Here is a 23,269-nt window from a genome sequence, read left to right as displayed (position 1 = left end):
CTGACAACACTGATTTTATTGGCACACTTCTTTTTTCATAACAAGCAGTCACACCAGCAGTATGTCAGCCTGCGCTTTCCTGATATAGCCTTAAAATGTGATCTGATAGACAGAAACATTTCATACTTTCATATTTCAAGACATGAGTTTTGAGGAGACATTAAAGACTGGCAGAACAAGTCAGGGATGCTAGGACAAACATTTCTATGTTATGCAATGATAAAGCCCCATCTAGTGTCCCATCTTTGGTATTGCACTTAAATTTACAGTATATCTACTCAGTATCAGGACACCTTCTGAACCAAGACATGAGAGCAATAATCTGTTAAATAACTGCAAGTCACTAAGACACATCATATCTGCTCTGTGTCAGGAAACATGACTAATGTTGTTGCAACAGCAATAACTTCACCACAAAAGCAAAAGTAGCGTAAAGGTTGTCACAGAGAACTTACACAATGTTGTAGACAGAACTAACATTTTCATTTCTACATATGGAACTCATATAACCACCAAACCTGTTGGTCATTTTCTCATTACTTAAATATGGGCGGACTCGTCAGGTTTGTCTAAAAACTTTCGCAATAGCTTGAAAAGAAGAAGAGTAAAGTTTCAGATTCATCATGGGGTGGATATGTCACTTAAAAGTTTCCCAACAAGCCCACTTAGGACTTGACTAATGGCTCACAGTGAGCTGCCTGCCCAGGGCCCATGACATTTTCTTCATTGGCAAACGACTGGCCACTCACTGTTGGCCTTGTGCAGCTCTAAATCACTGAGGGATTTCTGTAGGGGTTTGTCAGCTAAGTCAGCTCAGCGGGCCACATTGTGGAATGGTGGCGCAGCCCAGTGTGCGGTACGCATGAAGGGCCCCATGTAGGTTTTGTGTGGACTTGCCAAGGTCAAGGTTATCCAGAGTCAGCCCATAGTGAGCCAGGGGCATGTTGGCTGGGTAAATTTGAACTATCTTTAATACTTCAAATACATGGGCTGGGCTTTACTGGCTTTGATTTACTGGACTGTTTTATTTCTGAATTTCCTTATCAAAAACTGGGGCCCAGAGAAAAACATCTTTCTTAAGATTTTCTTGAAGAAGCAGACCTCGATATTGTACTAATGATCACTGATTTCTGAATTCTTTCTACTAAACCCCCCTTAGCAGAAAACAGCATTAACATCAGCATTTCAATGTAAGAAGTTCTGATGATGAATGAGAAAAGCATGAGTTCTCTGTGTGATACAGAATAGATCTATAAAGAAATTATGAGATCGTACACTTTTCTTATGGAAATATCATTCAGCTAAGACTTGGGTTGGATGAGTCACGTAAGAGTAAATCAATATTTGCAATATTTTGATCAAAGTATGAAAATCTGAGGGTTAATTCTCAGTAGACACATTTCAGAAACCTGAGAGAAGTGTCTACGTGAACTAAAGAGATCTCATTCAGAATATTTCTTTCCTCTGGGTGGCTGTGTGAATTAGGTCCTGAATGGCATATTGGCAAAGCAGCAAGGCAGGCATGACTCAAATAAAAATGTGCATTTTTATATAATGCAATTGGATTTCTCATTCCACCTTGCGACAGTTGAGGAGTGTTTCTCTGTGCTGATGATGATTCATTCAGGAATGGGCAATTCCAGGATGGAAAGGGCAGCAGACTGGCGTATCACAAAACAGAAGAACGATTATCTGAGGAAAAAAATAATAACACAGAGAAAACATTACTAAGAGCAAATGTTAAAACTGGTACGTTTCAAACCAGTACTTTGGAAAACAAAAAAAGAAAACATAACCTGCTAGCATAACAGCACAGCTAACTAGCTAGCACTCGTCAAGAGCCTCCTCGTTTCGTCAAACCGTAGTTCTGGTTTTACTTTCGGTTCTTTATTGACGTTTTGGCTGAACCCAAAGACCTATAATGACTATTTTTAACCCTCAGGGAAAATTTCACCAAATTTACAAAATCAAATCAAAGATTAACAAAGGTGTTTTTAGGTGGTTTATGGTATAAATGTTCGAAAACGTCAGGGCAAAGAAGCTCAGAGTAACAACAATTCATTTACGCCCAGGAATGAGGAAGAAAGCTCCGAATTTCCTTTTTTTTCCCTCACAGCCGAGTTCGCCTACAGAGGATTTCTCACAGTACACACCTTTGCGAGCCTGTGAGTAACCGCCAGCCGAGTTCAGCGGATTTTTACGAGCAGCGCAGACTTTCTGAACAGGTAAGCTATTTGACTCTTCATGCGTCACAGACTGGCTGTATGAACTGTACTCACTGCATTAGCGCGACTGTATAGTCAATACCGTTTTATCTGTTTCGCCTACAGTTGAGTCGGTTAGCCTCCGCAGTTATCTTAGCGTTATCTTAAAGGGGAATTCCACCAATTTTATCAAAATATCTGAAGGAGCTCATCGCAGAGAAACTCTTTTCGCCAGTGGTGATACAGGTTTTTATATATATATTTAATGACGTTACAAAGTTATGAATCTGAAAAATACAGTTTCTTTAGGGACTCTTTTGTCTTACAACACCCTGCACGTGCACCCCCACCATGAATGGATTAAAGTAAATGGATTAAAATAAATCTTTAGCCAAAACTATCATAAAATAATGTGTCAGACATCAGGCCGTGTATTCATAAACCACTTTTTAATTTTAGTGAGGGAGACTTCAAGGGTATTAAACTCAAGTATCTCTAGAATGGAGCTTCTCACACCAAACTGCTCTGAATGGCTTTGTTTACCTCCTTTTAATTATGTAGGTTTTTTTAAGCTGTGGAGTTCCCCTTAAGACTCATGAGTCATTTACTGAACACAGCTGTAAATTAAAAATAAAGAAAGGCCTAGGACAAATTCATAAAGACATATATGACAGAGAGTGTAATACCTGACGCATTGCCTAGGGTGGCAGTGGCAGCTGAGTTGAGTAGCACATTTGAAATGTATTCTGCTGTCATAGCAGTTTGAAAGGACAGCTAAGGGAGTTCTGGTTAGAAGAAGAGTATTAACCGGTTTCTTCACTGACACAGTTATATCTGTATGGTATGGATTTGCTTATCTTGAGAAATTCTCCTTTGTGGGACTAATAAAGGATTATCGTATCATATCTTATGCTCTAAAACTGCTTGAACACCCTCTAGAAGGTTCCTTCTTGGTGAGGAGCACAGATAAATGTTTCAGTAGCACTTAGCAAACATTATTTAAGATCTTTTCATCGGTTTTGTTCTGTAATAACATTGAATTTGAGAGTGATTTTTGAACTTCTCCCACCTGTTATGTGTGCAGCTGAAACCAGGACGCTCCAGATGTGAAGGTACTAGAGTTATGTCTGGACAGCAGCTCGTGTTAAAGCAGAGAGCTGAGCTCCTGGGGGCTCTGTGCTGTGGGGGAACGGCTGAACCACTGGACTGTGTGCTGGACCTGCTCCTCTCTTGGGGCATCCTTATCTGGGAAGATTACCAGATCATTCAGGGGTCAGCCAGGCCCCTCTGCTCCAACGCCCGAGACCTCCTAGACTTGGTCTATGGCAAAGGAGAGGAGGCCTGCTGTCTTCTGCTAGCAGCATTTGAACAAGTATTACCTGAGGCTCAGAAAGCTGGTCTCTATTTTGGTAAGGCTATTTCAGTGGGGAGTTATGCCAAGTGGACTCCCTCTACTTCCAGTCAGGCTTTGTTGACTGACAGACCAGCTCTGGTAAGGAAACTAAGGGACCATATTGATGGAGCGCTGGATGCTCTGTTGGAGGCTGGCTGCTTCATTTCAAAAGACTGTGATGAGGTGCTATTACCTGTGTACACGCCTTCACAGAAGGTAAGCAACACATACTTTCTACCCACATCGGACTAGTCTCTTAAATGTCTCTGTTACCTTAGATTATAATTATATCTTCATAATCATGTCTTGTTGGGTAATATTTGAAACTAAGCAACCTCACTGAAATCTTTTAATTTCTGCAATACACTGCTTAATTGTTGACCTGTCCTTAGGATTATGATTTTTTTTTAAAGAAATGGATTCTATTTAGTTCTCAAGTCATTTGTCTCTTACATGCTTCCCAAAATCTCATGCTTACATCTATGGCCAGCCGACACTGCTAAAATTTGGTAAATATTACAACTCATTCATGCTATCAGTAGCAAATGAGACCAGGCCTAAGACAGCAGCATCACCTGATGCACTGATTTGTCTGAGGGATGCATCCATCCATCCATCCATTTTCTAAACCGCTTCTTCGTCGGGGTCGCCGGGTCTGAGGGACGCAGTGCCAGAGAAATCAGAAGCGTAGCAGGCATGCTGGTGTCCATGCTACACTAAAGGCTAACCACAAGAGACTGGCTGTTGCTTCCATATATATCTCTAATGTTTGCTCCCTCAGTAACAAACTGAAATAGTGTTGCCTCAGAATGCAATTGACTGCACAGTGGAAAATGAGGGTTTGCTAAAAACATCCCTGGCTAAGCTAATCAGCTAAACGAACTGACAGTAGCGTGTTCAGTAGTGTATATGTATACACTGGATGAACCAGATAATCTGGTATAGCGCCTGCTACTCTGGAGCAGCCTAAGGTCATGAATCATTTACTAGAGGGGTGTAAAGCTTTAGAACTAATCACCCCACGCCAGTATCTGACCTCATTATTGCTCTTGTGGCGAAATGCAATCAGATCTTCATTTGACACATGCATTTAACGTCAATGTGTAAGAACAATCATACTGTCCTAGAGCAGATCCTACTGACAGGATCCCTGTCATGTTTTCCCCTTGTCTTGTGTAGGTTAGGAAGCTATTAGACCAGGTGAGGTACCGAGGGGAGGGTGCTGCCCATGTTTTACTACAATATCTACAGTACTTAGATGTTCCATCTCAACTTATTGAAAAGGAAAAGCAACTCAGTGGTGGTATGTATGTGGTTTACACTTACTTTACTCTTGAGTGGGATGTTTGTTTCACTCTCTCAAGTGACCTTTGATTATACAAACCTTACAGTCAATATGAGAATATAGTTTAACACTGGTACTTTCACTGTGTATCTTCCTCAGAATGGCAAAAGACAAAAATGACATTATCACTTAGGATTTAAAGTTGTATCACTGTTTCCCTTTAGGTAAGACATATATAAAGTATTACTATCATTATCACATGTGTTTAGAGGCACAATTTATGGGGCAATTGCCTTGGGAGTATGTACAAAATAGCTGACATTTTATTTCTTTGACAGCAATTCATCAGATCCACACAGTGAGTCAGCAAAGTGGGACAAAATTTGATGTGACCCCCATCTAAGTTTAAAAATATTGGCAAATGGGTCTGCACTGATTCCTTAAAGAACACAAAAAACAGGCACAGCAGCTGGGTTAGCTAGGTTAGCTAGTGTTAAGGTTATTGGTAGCCAATGTTGCCAGGGGTACTGATGTTGTTAGATCACGAACCAATGCATTAGCTTACAGTGTCAATGTTATCCATTTGGTCAGATGAGACATGATCAGTTGACATTGATATGCTATGTTAGTAATATAACAGCTGAATGAGGTGAACAGTGAAAGTAAAGATGCACCGATATGGGCATTGTGGGGCCTTTGTCGATACAGGTACATAAACTTTTGTAAAATTACATAGTAATATAACTTTTATGTCTGTAGGATTATAAATGCAGTTAAACAAATTAAATGCAGACAGTAAAGAGCAGTAGTGAAGCATTGTCTAAATACTCAAAGTGCAATTAATGCATCAAAATAATATATAATTAATTCATATAATAAATAATGCATCTGGTTCTTCCACAGTACAGTAAATGTGACAATCATCAGGCATTAAATGCTGCTCTTCCAGAGTACAATAAATGCTTCATCAAGTATCAGTTGGATATAGTGGTAAAAACATCTGTCTGAAAAAGCAAGTACCTGCCAAAACCTATTTGATTGAAGCGAAATCCATTTTATCCAGCACAGTTAAGTTTTTTTTTTTATCTGTTTGTCAGCTGAATGAGCTTAGAAAAATCATTAATGATAGATTTAACATGGCAAAATAATAAAGCATTTGCTTTTCATCTACATTTGTAAGAATTACAGCCTGGGACACAGATCAAGACACTGGCTCTTTTTGATAAAAGTTGCATATAGTGAAACTTTTTAACAAAATTCACACACACAGATTTCACTGACAGGTTTGTTATTGATTAGTTATGTTATTGCAGTTTGTGTATGATCAAACTCACATGTAGTAGAAGTGAAAATTTGAGCAAAAAAATGCCAAAATACCAAAACTATTATGTCATGTATCTAATACCAATAATAACAATAAAAATAGTTAATAACAATAATATTAATTATCGGTGCATAAAACAGTGCAGTTCAAAAATAGATAGACTTATTTAAAGTCACATTAATGAATAGCTATACACATAAATGGTTATAATTATTTAACAGATAAACAAATGCTGCAACTATTCCATTTAAAACTGTTCCATTTAAAGGCACTGTTTAAATTATACTGTGCTTTTGTTTTATACTACTGACAAATCCCAAACAATAACAAATATAAAACACAGCTAGTGCAGAAGAATCTCATACACTGCATTAATACAGTGATTAAATATGCAATTTTAAGAAAATAAACACACGGCACCGGTTCTCAACATTATACTGTTTCAAAAAAACTAAGACATTTGTTTACTTCATAGTTGTCGTAACTTTAACACTATGAAGTTTGGTTATTTGGGGGGCAATGCACTCACTGCTCAACTTCAACCTCCACGTATGAGCACAGCCGTTGGCTCAAGGCATTTTAACAAAATGTATGCATGAATTGAGTATCAGAAGGCTGGTGCTTGATTTCATGCACTGAAGCATTGTGCTCAAATTTATGCTAATATCTCTACATAGTAAAAAAGTTTCATGGGTCAGACACAGAGTATTTTGTATGTTTTTAGACAGTTAGATCTGCCCTATTTTTATGCAACTTTGGTGAATAAAGGCCATTGTAGTTCAGGTTGCACTTCCCACCCAGGGTGTGGCCACTGCATGAATAAAACTAATGCAGTAGTTATGTTTGTTTTGACATTTGATTCTTGATTTTCTTTTTTCTATACCGTGCACCAGAATGCCTGCTTTACCAGAAGAAACTTCGTAGTTCTGTCTCTGCCCAAAGCCACTTCCTTAGTACTTATGGTGGAACAGGAAGATTCTCCCTTGACGATATCTTCACGGAGTGCATTTTACAGCTGGCACACGACAACAGGGAGATTACAAGCCTGGGGTTGGAGGATGTGGTTGGTTTGGCTGGGACTCTTAATGAGGAAGCTGATACAGTACTTGTGTCTGGGGAGGCAGGCACTGGTAAAAGTACCCTGCTGCAGAGACTTCACCAACTGTGGGCTCGAGGGGTTTTGCTGAGGGACATCCTTTTGCTTTTCCCCTTCAGCTGTCGTAAACTAAGTGCAGAGCAGAGGATGCTGTCTTTGAAAGAGCTCTTGTTCCTGCACTGCTGCTGGCCAGACCGGGGACAAGATGAGCTTTTCCAATTTATTCTGGACCACCCTCACCTAGTCCTGTTCACATTTGATGGCCTTGATGAGTTTAAGCAGAACTTCACAGATGAAGAGCGCCACTGCTCCCCCACTCAGCAAGCACCTGTACCCATGTTGCTTTTTAACCTACTCCAGGGTACCTTGATGAAAGGGGTAAAGAAGGTGGTAACCAGTAGGCCACAAGCTGTTGGTCCTGCACTGAAACGGTACCTCCGCAAGGAAGTACTTGTGAAGGGGTTCTCACCTGTAGGAATTGACTGCTTTGTTAGGAAACACTACAATGATGCCACTACAGCTTGTAGGGTGATAGAGTCCCTGCAGGCTAACACAGCCTTGCTTGGACTGTGCCATATCCCAGTTTTTTGCTGGATTGTGTCTAAGTGTTACAAGGAGCTGCTTGGATGTGGGGAAGGTAGTCCCCAGACCATCACAGATGTGTACCTCATGGTCCTGCAGCACTTCTTTCAGAGGAGGGTGCCTCAGGAGCAAAGGGCCCTAGGAAAGGGCTGGCTGCAGGAACATCTGGACACAGTAATGAGACTAGGACAGGTGGCTCTGGAAAGTCTTGAAAGCTCCTGTTATGTGTTCCCAGAGGGAGAGCTGCAGAAATGTGGCATCACAGAGCAGGATGTCAACCTGGGTTTCCTCATACATTGTAAGGACCTCTCAGACTCTATTGACTGCAAACACTATGAGTTTCTACACATCACTTTACAGTGTTTCTTTGCTGCTGTCCATGTCGTTCTCAATAACAACAGCAACCGCTCTGTTATCCCAAAGCTCTTCCAGTCTGAATGCAGGCAGCATTCAGGTCTAACTCGTGTGTGCCTTGGACACTGTATCGACCGGCCTGGAGAGGCTGACCCCAATGCTGCAGAGACTCCAAACCTACAAATCACTGCTAAGTTTGTATCAGGTCTTCTTTCCCATCGTCATCGTGGCCTACTGTTACAGTCCTGTTCTGCTGCCTCACTTGAGTGGAAGTCCAAGCAAGTACTGAAGTGTTTGTCCAAGGGCATGCAGAGGCATTTTAAGTCTATCCCTCGTCCTGTGGAGGGCGAGAAGAAGAGCATGCACGCCATGCCGAGTTTCGTTTGGCTCATCACATGCATCTATGAGATGCAGGAGAATGCAATTGCAAAGGATGCGGTGGCTAAGCTAGAGGTGGAGCACCTGAAGTTAACATACTGTAATATCGGACCAGTGGAGTGCACTGCTCTGGCCTATGTGCTGAGGCACCTTCCAAAACCAGTTGGTCTCCAACTGGACAACAACACCGTGGGGGATGTAGGAGTGGAACAACTCTTGCCATGTCTTCACATCTGTCACTCCCTCTAGTAAGAATGTAAATTTACAGACAATTCTATAGGAATTCATTATTTATTATTATAATTAATTAATTAATTAATTTATTTATTTAATTTATTATTATTATTATTAATTATTGACTTACCTTAAAGGGGAATTCCACCTGCATATTTCAATCATTGAGGTGTAAGCCATTCAGAGTCGTTTGATGTGACACACTGTTCTAGATAAACATTAGTGACTTGGATTTCTTTGTAATGGTGGTGATAGGAACCAGGGGCTATGATACCTGCAACACAAATGTAGCCCTTTCATTTACTGTCTGTCTCATAACTTTTGCACAGTCCAAAGTTTAGGTTTTATTAAGTGGCTTAGAAAATGGATGGATGATGGATGGATGGATGTTAAATTTAGCAACTAAACAGTAATTGTGCATTAAAATGTACAGATGTGTACTCTATGTAAAGGGGTGTGCGCTTATTTACATTTAGAAAATCAACTAAACATTATTTGACCAGGATGTCCAAACGTTTGCATACAACTGCATCTGTCTACCATGAATATCTTTTTTAAAAATATATTTTAGGCCAAAACGTTCTTTCAAAACCATAGTAAAACAAAGTCTCAGGCTTCAAGCAATGTATCTGTAAATGATGTTAAGTAATAACTTTCTGTGAGGTAGCTGTTAAATGCTTTGAATGTCTGGTTACTATCACCACAGTTATGAACAATTCTGACTTTGATGGAACAAAATTTGTGGAATTCCCCTTTTATCAACTGAATACGGTCTGTTTGTTACAAAGTAGAGGGCAGTCAAATAAGTGGAGCAGGAGGCAAGAGCTTCCTGTAGAAGATCATTCTCTTGATCGCTACTAACTCTTAAAAGCCATTTATTCAAATAACCATCCAGTGTATACAACAGTCACAGATGTTGCAACATATCACCCATAGCATGTATCCATCATATTCCCAAGTTATTTTTCATTCCCTTGCTGACAAAACTTGGGAAATATCTAGGAGTACTGCTACAGTGCTTACAGATTCTTGGTACTAACTGATGTGCGTGTGCTGCCAGTGAGTCGTTGGCACTAACAGAGCTACGACCTAACACAGCAGTGCTCAAGTCCAGTCCCCTTGACCTATTGCCTTAGACAGTTTAATGCCAGCCCTAATCCAACAGTTAATCAGGAGCATCTGAGTTCAGGAGCACTAACAGATATATGGGTCTAAAGAGTATGTATCATTTGCAAAAGTTAAGGTTAAAGTTTTCCAATATGTTAAACTTCATTGCATTCATGTGTTTGAATAATGTCTATTTATCATTTCTGTCTAAAATTCTGGCCATTTTCAGGCATATAAAAATTCCCTTTTTTGCTATTCACGATTATATTATTATAGCTTGAGGAACAATAACGTATCCGATGAAGGAATACGCAAACTCGTTGAAAAAGGAGTGCACTGCGAAAGCTTCCAAAAATTAGCGTGAGTATAACAACAACTGAAATCACTTCTTTTCAGTTTTCTACTGCTACTACATACTAAGATGTCTGGTTTTTACAATTTGCACAGGTTATTCAACAACAAACTAACAGATGACTGCACGAAGTATATTGCCTCGTTGCTGAAGACAAAGAAGAACTTTCTCTCATTAAGGTAACATTTGAACTGTTTTACTCTGTTTCTTTAGGGTTTCTTGTGGACTATTTTAAGTCTGAAGAACCTTACCAGTGTAGTAATGATAAGGCTTCTGCAGTATTTAAAGAATTCTAAAAGAAATGGTACAAGATTTCAAAATGCAAGTATATACAGAGTATAGGAAAGTTTAAATGTTAGAGGCCATTACATCCTTGAATATGGCATGATCTAAGCTATTAGCTTTCACAGTTATTACATAACCGTCTGACTGTAATTAACTGAGCTGATCAAAATCATTAGGGATGATCACAATTGTTGGCTTTCACAGTATGTTTATGTCACAATAAACAAAAGATTCTCCCTTGACAAACAGTGTGTTTTCATTAGTTGGTTTGTGGTAAATAAATGTAAATGCAAACCTGATTCCAAAAAAATTGTGACAGTTGCAAATAAAAGAAAGAAAGAAGTCTTTTGTAAATCCACTTTGACTTGTAATTGAACAGAAATTCAACAAGACAATAATCTTTTATCTTATCAACATTATTGTTTTTGTTTTTTACACTGGCCATTATGCCAAAAATGTGTGAGCAAAAATTATGTTTCTCAACAAGGGATTGCAAGGATTTTAAGTATTTCACTCTCTACAGTGTATAATATCATCAAAAGATCCAGGGAATCCAGATCAATCTCTGTGTTTAACAGAAAATGCCAAAAACCAGAAATGAGCACAGCATTAAAAACTGATAGACATAACCACATAGGCTTGGGAAGATTTTGAATAAAGGTCAATAAACTCCGTCCGTCACAGCACCAACATACACAAGTTAAGACTGTATTCTGTACAGCAGTTATATATGAACAATCTCAAGAAACACTACTGACTTCTCTGGGCTTAAGCTCATCTGAAATGGACTGATGCACAGTGTAAATGTGTATTGTGTTCTGAAACAATGGACATCCTGTTCTCTGGGCCAAAGAACTAAAGGACCATCCAGTGTAAAGTTTAAAGGCCAGGGTCTGTCATGGTATAGGGCTGTATTAGTAGGTAACCTGCACATCTATGAAAACACACACACACACACACACACACCATCATCATCATCATCTAAACCACTCATCCTTCTGGGTTGTGGTGGGGTGCTGGAGCCTATCATAGCTGTCATTGGCTGGAAGGCAGGATACACCCTGGACAGCGTGCCAGTGCATTGCAGGGCATCTATGAAAACAGCATTTTTTATTATCACATTTTGGAGTGACATACACTGCTTTCTAGAGGCCAGTCACCCTTTCTTATTTCAAGATGTGTAATGAATGTATGTCAATAGCCTTTTTTCAGAAACTTCTATTTCATTATTTGAACTTGAGCCAAGTCTTTTCGGTTGGGAGCTACTAGGAATCAACATCTAAGAATCAAGATAGTTGTAGGCTTGTACCGTAATAGCTGCATATCGCTGCTGTCAGAACAAAACCTTGTATCTCCAAAATGATGACTTTACAGGAGAAGCAAAAAGCAAACATATTTTAAATAAAGGTCAGTGGAACCAGATTTTTTACCAGGTCATTTTGGGGCCATTTCTTTTGGTCCATTCATGATGAAATTTGCAAAGGACAACAGGCTTTTTCACATTATGTCAAAAACTGAAAAACAAAAGTACGAGGTTTTGTTCGGACAGCAGATATATGATCAATACATGCAATAAATAAATATAGGTCTGGATTCTTGTATATCAAAACGCATGGAAAATATTTGAAAAAACAGTCAATCTAGAATAATCTATAACCTATTCATTAAACATGTTACAAATGAAAGACAAACTGAGAAACTGAAAGAGAAAGACAAACTGATCTGTACTGTTTTTTTTTTTTCAAAGCAAAAATGTTATTAAATTATAATCTCATTTGTTTATCTGATTGCCTACTGTTGTACAGACTTGGAAATAATAACATCACATCACAGGGGGCAGAGCAGTTGGCAGAGGGGCTGAGGTACAACAAGTCACTGCAGGTTTCTTGGGTGAGATTTGTTTATTACAAACTAATTGGTTTTTTGAAAAATATGTATGTATGTACGACCCCAATTCCAATGAAGTTGGGACGTATGTGTGAACATAAATAAAACAGAATACAATTATTTGCAACATCCTTTTGAACCTATATTCAATTGAATACACTACAAAGACAAGACATTTAATGTTCAAAGGATAAACTTTATTGTTTTTTGCAAATATTCACTCATTTTGAATTTGATGCCTGCAACACGTTCCAAAGAAGTTGGGACAGGGGCATGTTTACCACTGTGTTACATCACTTTTCCTTTTAACAACACTCAATAAGCGTTTGGGAACTGAGGACACTAATTGTTGAAGCTTTGTAGGTGGAATTCTTTCCCATTCTTGCTTGATGTACAACTTCAGTTGCTCAACAGTCCGGGGTTTCCGTTGTCGTATTTTGCGCTTCATAATGCGTCACACATTTTCAATGGGAGACAGGTCTGGACTGGAGACAGGCCAGTCTAGTACCCGCACTCTTTTACTATGAAGCCACGCTGTTGTAACACGTGCAGAATGTGGCTTGGCATTGTCTTGCTGAAATAAGCAGGGAAGTCCCAGAAAAAGACGTTGCTTGGATGGCAGCATATGTTGCTGCAAAACCTGTATGTACCTTTCAGCATTAATGCTGCCTTCACAGATCTGCAAGTTACCCATGCCATGGGCACTAACACACCCCCACAACATCAGAGATGCTGGCTTTTGAACTTTGAGCTAATAACAATCCAGACAGTCCTTTTCCTCTTTGGCCTGGAGGACACGACGAACTGTGTTCACTGACAGTGGTTTTCTGAAGTGTTCCTGAGCCCATGTGGTAATATCCATTACAGAATGATGTCGGTTTTTAATGCAGTGCTGCCTGAGGGATCGAAGGTCACAGGCATTCAATGATGGTTTTCTGCCTTGCTGCTACTGAGAGATTTCTCCAGATTCTCTGAATCTTTTGATGATATTATGGACTGTAGATGATGAAATCCCTAAATTCCTTGCAATTGCACGTTGAGAAACGTTGTTCTTAAACTGTTGGACTATTTGCTCACGCAGTTGTTCACATCCTTGCTCGTGAATGACTGAGCCTTTCCGTGATGCTGCCTTTATACCCACTTATGACACTCACCTGTTTCCCATTACCTGCTGACTTGTGGAATGTTCCAAACAGGTGTTTTTTGAGCATTCCTCAACTTTCCCAGTCTTTTGTTGCCCCTGTCCCAACTTCTTTGGAATATGTTGCAGGCATCAAATTCAAAATGAGTGAATATTTTCAAAAAACAATAAAATTGATCTGTTTGAACATTAAATATCTTGTCTTTGTAGTGTATTCAATTGAATATAGGTTGAAAAGGATTTGCAAATCATCGTATTCTGTTTTTATTTATGTTTTTACACAACGTCCCAGCTTCATTGGAATTGGGGTTGTATATGTATATTTTAGGAACTTCTATTTAAAAAAGATTTTTGTTTTAGACATCTGAGAAAATCTGTTTAACTGAGTAGTAAACATTTATTTACAAAGAAAAACAGTAATATTAGTACTACACAATATGTACTGATTTTACATATGTCAGTGTATTAATTTAACCATTTTCAAACCTCTCCTTGTGGCAGCGAAGCTTTAATTGTAGTTGATATCCAATTACCTTTGTTGTGTTAAAAAAAACATATTTTCATAGTATTTTTAAAGTTAAACGTGTAAAGTTGGGGGAAAAAAAACATTTTCTTCCTCACAATTAAAAAATAAATTGACACTCTGAAATTCTAATTATCATTTCAGATTGATTTTCTGTTTTTCTTAATCTCAGAAATTCTGTTTTGACTAGTAAGGAAGGAATTTTCACATGTGTAAATTAAATTCCATTGTCAAATTCAATTTAAATTGAAAGCAATATTAAATGATAAAACAGCTTGCAATAAAATCAGTTTGAACATGTAATTACAATCTCAACATTCAGTTAAATTCCTCATCAGTGATCTGGATTGAAAGCTAAACCAACTTTCCACACACAGGATAGGGGATTCGCCAAACTTCGAATTTGACACAGGAAGAAGAGACTGTTTTAAGTACAGTGCCAGTTGAAAGTGTGAGAGGAATCTGTCAATAATGTTTGAGTAGATCATTTTATCGTGTTTTGCAGATTATGGGGTAACAAGATTGGAGACAAAGGCACTGAGGCTTTGGCGGATGCACTGAAAGACAGCACTTCACTAATATGGTTAAGGTATGGGTGTTTGTTTTATTTGAGTTCAGTCGTAGTTTGGGGAAAATCACACCTTTGGATTTAATGTCTTGTGCTGTTTTGGGACTGTATCTTTAGCCTGGTGGATAATGGCGTTGGCAGTGCAGGAGCCTGTGCTTTGGCAGAGCTTGTGAAGAGGAGCACCACACTTACAGAGCTTTGGTGAGCTGAACGATAAACACACACTTTCGAAAAACGGAAGACTTGTTTCCTTCCGTGAAGAATTTACTTCCTCCGTATTCTTGTGTTCCTCTCTTTTATTCGCCCTTTCTCAATTTCTTGTCTCTCCCTCATTTTACTCTCTACTTTCACTTGACCTCTCAGGCTAAATCAAAACAACATTGGCAGGGATGGTGTGGAGAGTATAATACATGCTTTGGAAGAGAACTCCATTGTTAAAGAAGTGTGGTGAGAGTATTTACATTATTAAACATAATTTGTGTTATAAATCTTGTGTAATAATGTAATAAAAGGGGAGTCAGTCCACAAATGTCAAAGAAAATTTAATTCTGCCATACTATAGGCCACAAGGGCTCCTATTGTGCAGTGTATAAATGGCAAACTGGTATGTGTATCTATACTCTGTTATAAGACTTAATGACTGTAGGAGTGTCATGATTACTTGATTTAACTTGATTACTCAATTTAAAAACAATGAAACAACACTCTTTAAAAGGCAATTTAGCCAAATTTATAAGTGCCTTCCTGGCTTATTTTTTCAGTTAAATGACACATATTTTTCTCATATAAGGTCCACTTCTGACAGTTTTGTTGTTTTATGTCCCAAAAAACATTCATTCCCAAATTCATAATTCATTCTCAAAATGATAATTTTCCAACCTCTCTTTATTCCTTGGAATTAAACAGGCTGTTCTTGTTACTGTACTTTTGAGATTGACATAAGTGAATGAATTGATTGGCTGCTCTGTGCTTCATTGAAAAAGCAGTCTGGGCTGCAACACTCCCCATAACCTCAGTATGAATGTTTCAGAGCTACACTGTAGGACAGATAACAACATTTTGGTGATATCATGAAAGTCAGCATGTTTTTATATATATATATATATATATATATATATATATATATATATGCTGACTTTCATGATATGACAAAAATAATTTCAGATGTTTGCATACAATGCTAAACTATTTTAAAAAGTGATGAAAGGTTTGTCTTTGAAAGTCCGAAGTTGCTGTTCAGTTAGGTTTGTTACTGTTTTTACTTTGTTTTAAAACTTTATGGCTATGTACATTTTTTGAATAACAATATAAGCAATAGTAGAAGCTCTAGCTGTATGCATAAAATGAAATATGATCCAGCAAACGTCACAAACTATAAACCTTTGGACCTATTGTGCTGTTGCAGGTTGAGGGGAAACAATCTGAGCTGTGAGGAGGTGGAGGAACTTAGTCAACGTGAAAGCAGGCTGACCTTCTGAGGACGAAAGAGCACAACGATGCCTACTACGAAACACCTACAGACTAACCTCTTCAACTAGCACTGTCTGCCCTGTAAACTGTAACACTGGCCCACAGTATTGCTGGCTACTGGTCCCTGCACTTCATTCTCCATGAATATATGGACTCTATATGTCTACCACTGTCTGCTGTCGTCCTGCTGTCTTTATCAGTTTGAGCCTGAAGAGATGTTACTTGTAGTATACACTATATTTGTACCATTATTGTTGCTGACTACATTTTTTTGTGCTATTTTATTTGCATCTATATAGTAACTTTTTTTCTTTTGTTCTTAATTTTCAGTTTTTGCATTCCATTGTTTTTTTCTAAACAGGCTGAAGTTGGAGGAATCGTTTTCATGTTATCCTTCTTTCTATAAGAGAAATGGAGAACTGTAAATAAAATTACAGAAAGAGTAAGCCTCTAATATTTCAAGAATATGGCTGGAAAAACATATGTTAAAAAGAACCCAACCAGCATAAAAATGAACATTTCTAAATGGTTCTTAGGAAAAAAAATATTAATATAAAACAAGATTGGCCAATGTTGGCCTGTTCCAATGTTTGTTTAGGCATACCAAAACGTTACCCTTATCCAACACCCTCACCAGTGACAGAACATGTTTTTTTGTTCTGTATGTAGCTTATTAAACTCTTATTGCTTTTTATGTTTCTATATTTGAGTATGTTACTAACTTCTAAAGCTACGTTTGAAACCAGCCAACCTCTGACCCAGGGAGGCTAGTATTACACTACTTACTGAATAGATAACACTGACAGTCTTCAAACCATGCGGGCAAAGCCAGATGATACAATACAAGAGTAGCGTCTAAGGGAAGATGAGGGTGCAGATATTTGGTCAGTTTCCTCACCAATTGGGATTACAATGTAAATTTTTACACATTACACTTATCTTTATTCATTTATTTGTGTGTGTGTGTGTGTGTCTAGGAATGGATTACCCCATTTTTACTTTTTGGAGGGTATCAATACTCCCGATGTTTCTTTTTGAGAATCAATTCTAACATGAAAATATCCATATGAAGTGTTTTCTTTAAGCAGTAAAATGAATTTTCTGCTACTTTTCCTCCTCTCTCTCTCTCTCTCTCTGTTTCTCAGACACACAGAGGCACAGACTGCCACAACAGTACATGTTCAATAATGGCATATTACTCCTGTTTACAGTCTACATACATCTAGAAATCACAAAGAGTCTTTACACTTTTTACATGTGCAAGAATTTTAAAAGTTTCAGTATTGTTATATGGAGTCCCACTCCCTTCGCTTTTCCTGGCAGAAGTATGTCAAAAATTGAAAGAATAATGGCTTCTTACAATATTGACATTATGTCAAAAATAATGATTTAGTATGTCACAATAATTATCTCAATATAATAACTTATTTTTTTAAATGTAATAATGAAGTAATGTTTGGCATAAGGCCCTGCGATGGACTGGCGGCCTGTCCAGGGTGTATCCTGCCTTCCGCCGGATGACCGCTGGGATAGGCTCCAGTACCATCCCCCCCCATCCCCCCGGGACCCTTACGGAGAAGCGGCTTAGAAAATGGATGGATGGATGGATGTTTGGTATAAGAAGAAGTCAATATTTTGAAAGTCATTATTTCATGAAAATGAGTTTCTTGAAAATGCTTCACTATTTCATACACACACACACACACACACACACACACACACACACACACACACACACACACAGCCGCACCGGCACCCCTCACTGACCGGCAGTGACCCAGAATGATCCTCTTCAGCCACTTCTAGCAGGAGACCTGTCCCATACTCTTCAACCAAACTACTGGAAAACCCCAGAAGGTTGGCTTTAAGAACGAGCCATCACAGCGACCAATCAGCGATGAGAGAGACTCCCCTCAGCCAATCGGAGAAAGAATGCATGTGGCCCAACAAGTTCAGTTGGTATGACACTGTAAATGATACCATTTAAATTTGAAATAAAAGTCAGTTTTCATTTCACAGCGATCAGCTGACTGCTGTCTGGAGCATTGTTCGCCGACGCGTTTTTGGGTAGTCCTTTGTATTGCTTAAAGAAAATGTGCGGGAAAGTGAAACTGAGCTGGTTTACTCTTAGCACCGCTGGAGAATGCTAGTCGGTGTTAGCCTGATAGCCCTGGACTCGTACAGTCGTAATAGTGACTGGGAAGCAGCCGGAGGAGACTGTTTTCTAGACGGCCGGCTGGATGGACCTGCCCTGTCTCGCATGTAAACACCGGGAATAAGAGCGCTGAAGGATACAGCTCCGCAAAGAGGGCGGCTAGTTTTCATTCAAGGAGGAGCTGCTGCAACTGTATGAGGTAATAGAAAAGTGCTTTAAAGCTAAGTTAGCTTAACGGCATCCCCTGCGTAGCTTCCTTGCTTCAGCGAAATTTCGTAAATTTCTCAATTCGTGCTACGACATTCATTGATTGACATTACCGCGTTATTCAAAATCAGCAACAAGTGCGTGGCGTAAACGTAAACGTTTAGTGATGTTAGTGACTCACACAGCGAGCTGAGACACCGTGCTGTGTGAAACTGTAGCCGTTAGCCACTGTTAGCATTGATGACTTCACAGTGCTGGTTTGATTTACGGTGATGTCATCGCCACTGAGCGCATTTAGGCTCCCATTTATAGCTTAAGCTGGTGTAGTTTGGCTATTGCTAATGTGCTGCTCTGTGTTTGAGTACATGCACGTTTATCACAGGTTCTGTAGTCATGTTGCCAGGTAGCTCAACTGTGCTAGCACTAGGAGTGTCCTCTAGCAAATATCAAATATCAGGTTGCCGAGCCCCCCAAGAGAAGATAAAGCTGTCAGAGCTGTCATCACAGACCTCTTTCCTCCCCTGCCCACTGTGTACTAAGTACACTGCATTGTGTTATCTATCTAAGTAAGTTAAGTAAGCCCCGACGTTGTCTGTCTCCAAATCTGACATCAGTACTGTTGTGAATGGTATTTTTCTTGCTGCTGATTAGACCAAACGCTATGTTTGGTATGCTCTAGGTCCCTCTTTACTGTCTCTTACTTTAGCAGAGACTCGTTTGTTCAGAGACGTGATTACTAGTACATCAGGATCATTTAAACTTGGGTCATTAATCTGTAATATTTTTCTGTACACATAATTGTTGGCCATCCTTTTATACTGAGACAGCAGGGCTGGACAGAATACTTTGGAAAAAGTATTGATGGCTGAACACTAAATACACCGTCCCAAATGTATCAAGTAATGTATTGCATTACACCAGGGGTGTCAAACTCATTTTCACAGAGGGCCACATCAGCACAGTGGTTGCCCTCAAAGGGCCAGATGTAACTGTAAGACAGTATAAATGTAACTAAATGTAACCAAATGTAATGTAGAATAAATGTAAGTACTCCTTAATGTTAAATAACTCTGAATTTATTTACTTATTCAACTTATAAATATTTGCATAGATGTAAAAATATGTTTGCTTGTTGCTCTGTTAACATAAATCCTGTTAATTTGTCAGATTAAAAAACTCGTATTACTCCATCAATCAACGATTAAACTATCCAAGTGAATAAAGAAAAATATCATCAAACACAAGTTATGACATTAACTAACTGAAAACTTTGTCACAGTTGAAACGGGCAGAATAACAATACAACCAACAGCTGTGAGCTGCTAAGAACATGTGTAACCGATGTGGCATTTTCCAAAAAACAAATGGCTGCACACATCCTTACAGAGGTCATACATACACTTAATGACAGGTGGTTTGATTACAGTAAACATTTGTCTGCAAAAAACACATAAACCTGTGTAAACACTAAATACACTGCTACGCATATAAAGTAGTATATGTAATAAACAGGGTTTATTTATTTACCTGCTCACAGACCTTCAGCATACACTGCTTCAAAAATGCACCCTCTGAAAAAGACTTAGACGCGCGAGCGATTTCTTCAGCTACAATAAAGCTAGCTTTCACAGCTGCGTCGTTTTGGGCCGAAGCTCTTGTGAACATATTCTGCTGCGATTGCAGTTTGCCTTTTAATTCTTGTACAATTTGTTGCTTTTCTTGAAGGCTAACTTTGGCATACTTAGCTCCGTGTTTGGTATCAAAGTGCACTCCTTGACAACTGCCACCGCCTCATAACACAAAAGACATACCGGTTTGAAGCACGAACATGTATTCGCCTTCCCATCTCTCTTGAAACGTCTTCCATCAGCATCAATTTTTCTTTTCCTGGACATTTTGGGATCAATATTTGTAGCTATTTCTTGATTCCACTTGTTGAAAAAATCACATCGAAGAGTTCACACTGTAATCTAGTGGCTTAATGCCGTCGCTTCACGGGTAACATAATCGGCATGAATTGTGGGAAATGTAGTTTAAGGCCAATGCACGCTTTAGAATTAGTGGCGGAATAATTAATAATTAAATCTAAAAGCGTGCATTGACCATGAACTCCATTTCCCACAATTCATGCCGATTATGTTAACCGTGAAGCGACGGCATTAAGCCACTAGATTGCAGTCAATCAGATCTTTTAAGCTCTTGTGGGCCACATCAAATGACACGGCCGGCCACATTTGGCCCGCGGGCCTTGAGTTTGCCACATGTGCGTTACACCGTATAAATGACCATATTCAGAAGACGTTTAGAATACATAGAATACAAAACTCTGCCGTTGTAATTTCTCTTTAATTCATATTGTTCTTCACTGTTTGATTTACTATTGATTGACCGGTTTCTTCATGTAATTCACCTGTTACCTAATAATTCATTTATTGAAATATTTTGGTTCTCCACTGCTGCTCCCATAATCCCATTGCCGTCTCCTGAACTAAACAAACAATTCACCATATTCCAGAAACAAAATCTTGCATGCTTGAATATAAAGTGAGTAGCTATGTGATTTTCAGTTCACAAGTGTATGTACACTATATTGCCAAAAGTATTCGCTCATGTGCCTTCACACGCATGTGAATTTGAGTGACATCCCATTCTTAATCCATACAACTAATTTGATAGTCAAATAAGCTGTTGATTACTGCAACGAATAATCGATTATTTGGATTATGAATGTCTACATTACCAAATACACTGTATTTCCAAAAGTATTCGGTCGTCTGCCTTCACAAGCATATGAACTTGAATGACATCCCATTCTTAATCCATAGGGATTAATATGATGTCGGCCCACCCTTGGCAGCTATAACAGCTTCAACTCTCATGGGAAGGCTTTCCACAAGGTTTAGGAGTGTGTTTATGGGAATTTTTGGCCATTCTTCCAGAAGCCCATTTGTGAGGTCAGACAGTGATGTTGGACGAGAAGGCCTGGCTCACAGTCTCCGCTCTGATTCATCCCAAAGGTGCTCTATCGGGTCGAGGTCAGGACTCAAGTGTACAGGCCAGTCAAGTTCTTCCACACCAAACTTGTTCATCCATGTCTTTATGGACGTAGCTTTGTGCACTGGTGTGCAGTCATGTTGGAACAGGAAGGGGCCGTCCCCGAACTGTTCCCACAAAGTTGGGAGCATGAAATTGTTCAAAATCTCTTGGTCTGCTGAAGCATTAAGTGTTCCTTTCACTAAGGAGCTGAGCCCAACTCCTGAAGAACAAACCCACACCATAATTCCCCCCTCCACCAAACTTTACACGACACTAGGCCATCAGAAAGGTACCATTCTCCTAGCAATCGCCAAACCCAGACTCGTCCATCAGATTGGCAGACCGAGAAGTGTGATTCGTCACTCCAAAGAACACGTCTTCACTACTCTAGAGTCTAGAAATTCACAAGGAATTCTCTGAGCTCCTGAAAGCGATCCATTCTTTTACAAATGTTTGTAGAGGCAATCTGCATCCCTTGGTGCTTGGTTTTGTACATCTGTGGACATGGAAGTGATTGGAACATTTGAATTCAGTGATTTGGATGGGTGAGCTAATACTTTTGGCAATATAGTATGTCTTTCCATGAAACATGTGCACAAGTCCAGTACAACACAGATGGCTTATCACATAAACATATCCACTGCTGAGGAAACCGTTCAGTTCCATCATCCCATCAATCATTTAGTAACACTGGAAAATAAGCTGGAACTTTCCTGTTTGTAAAAATGTTGTTCCTCTTTAAAGTGTTTTTTTACATGCTGTGCACTGATGCTAAAATGGTGTTTATTTAAAAAGAAATGGTTTATATTTTTTATATACTTGGTAGGAATTCTAAAAACATTGTCCTTAAAATGTTAATAGTTATTCTGAATACTGCCTTTACAAAATGTTACTTGGTCTGGATAGAAACTTAATTTCTGTATTGTGAATACATATTCCCAGTCCTTACATTCCGTTACATTCCAACCTTGTGCGACAGTAATATTTAGGTGAAATTAAAAATGACATTTAGGGCTGATTTTGGTCTCCTGTTGCCTCATTATGGCACATTACAAGCACAGCTCTGATTGGTTACAGACCTATTCAAAGTGTATCTTGGAAAGGTCTTTAAAGTTCATGCCTCATTTCACTGTTTTGTTGCAATATTAGTCAGTTCATGTGCTGAGTGAACAGGAAGACTGAGGGGTGAGTTAGTCTCTGTGAAATCCCCTGCACCTTCACTGACACGGTCTCCAGCACTGGGGGAAATCCGAACATGCATATGTTCAGTGAGTCAATGTGTGCGTGATTGAATGAGAACTCTGTAAGCAGTGCTTGCATGAGATTCTCACCACATGAGGACAGTTGAGTTTACTCTTAACCTCACCCCATCCAGCATGCGTTCCATTTATAGAAAAGCCATTAGTTGTGATTAGTTGGCAGCTTGCATGATGATGCATATTTAAAATTCTCCTGCTGGTCTTTCTTACAGTAAGAAAATGGCTGGAACAACATGCTTCCAAAAGATATTTCCTCACTTTTGTTGATTGTATCTACAGGCCTTTACATACTGAGCACAATTGGTGTCATTTATTCAGACATCGGTAAATTCATTTGAATGTGCGAAACTGATGATTTCTTGCCTCCCAAAGGCAGTCTTTTGGGTGCCATAAGTGTGTGTTAATTTTTCCACCCTCTGTATTTATTCG

The 23,269-nt window shown here is 39.0% G+C and overlaps 2 protein-coding genes and 1 long non-coding RNA gene across 4 annotated transcripts in view; 2 read left to right on the top strand and 1 right to left on the bottom strand.

The window, feature by feature from the left end:
- LOC108424909 lies at nucleotides 1-2,282 on the bottom strand. Its single transcript, XR_001857667.2, has 2 exons — nucleotides 2,154-2,282; nucleotides 1-1,692 (listed from the first exon to the last, which is right to left on the bottom strand). It is a non-coding gene; the product is annotated as an uncharacterized LOC108424909 (long non-coding RNA).
- Nucleotides 1,877-17,290, top strand: nod2 (nucleotide-binding oligomerization domain containing 2). The gene is given in 12 exon segments (XM_017693226.2): nucleotides 1,877-2,225; nucleotides 3,289-3,813; nucleotides 4,777-4,900; nucleotides 7,100-8,864; nucleotides 10,234-10,317; nucleotides 10,405-10,488; nucleotides 12,400-12,475; nucleotides 12,477-12,484; nucleotides 14,651-14,734; nucleotides 14,831-14,914; nucleotides 15,077-15,160; nucleotides 16,119-17,290. Coding segments are annotated over 11 exon segments (2,952 nt in total). The 5' UTR covers nucleotides 1,877-2,225; nucleotides 3,289-3,327; the 3' UTR covers nucleotides 16,192-17,290.
- An 846-nt stretch (nucleotides 17,291-18,136) lies between these two features.
- Nucleotides 18,137-23,269, top strand: part of cylda (cylindromatosis (turban tumor syndrome), a) — a 44,635-nt gene continuing 39,502 nt past the window's right edge. For both annotated transcript variants that reach the window (XM_017693225.2, XM_017693224.2), the window contains exon 1: nucleotides 18,137-18,537. The gene's annotated coding sequence lies outside the window, so the exon portion shown is untranslated. The remainder of the gene's footprint in view (nucleotides 18,538-23,269) is intronic.

This window comes from Pygocentrus nattereri, chromosome 25, assembly GCF_015220715.1.
Source record: "Pygocentrus nattereri isolate fPygNat1 chromosome 25, fPygNat1.pri, whole genome shotgun sequence".
NCBI classification, from domain to species: Eukaryota; Metazoa; Chordata; class Actinopteri; order Characiformes; family Serrasalmidae; genus Pygocentrus; species Pygocentrus nattereri.
The sequence above is the reverse complement of the archived record's forward strand: the minus strand, read 5'-3'. Positions and strand labels throughout refer to the sequence as shown.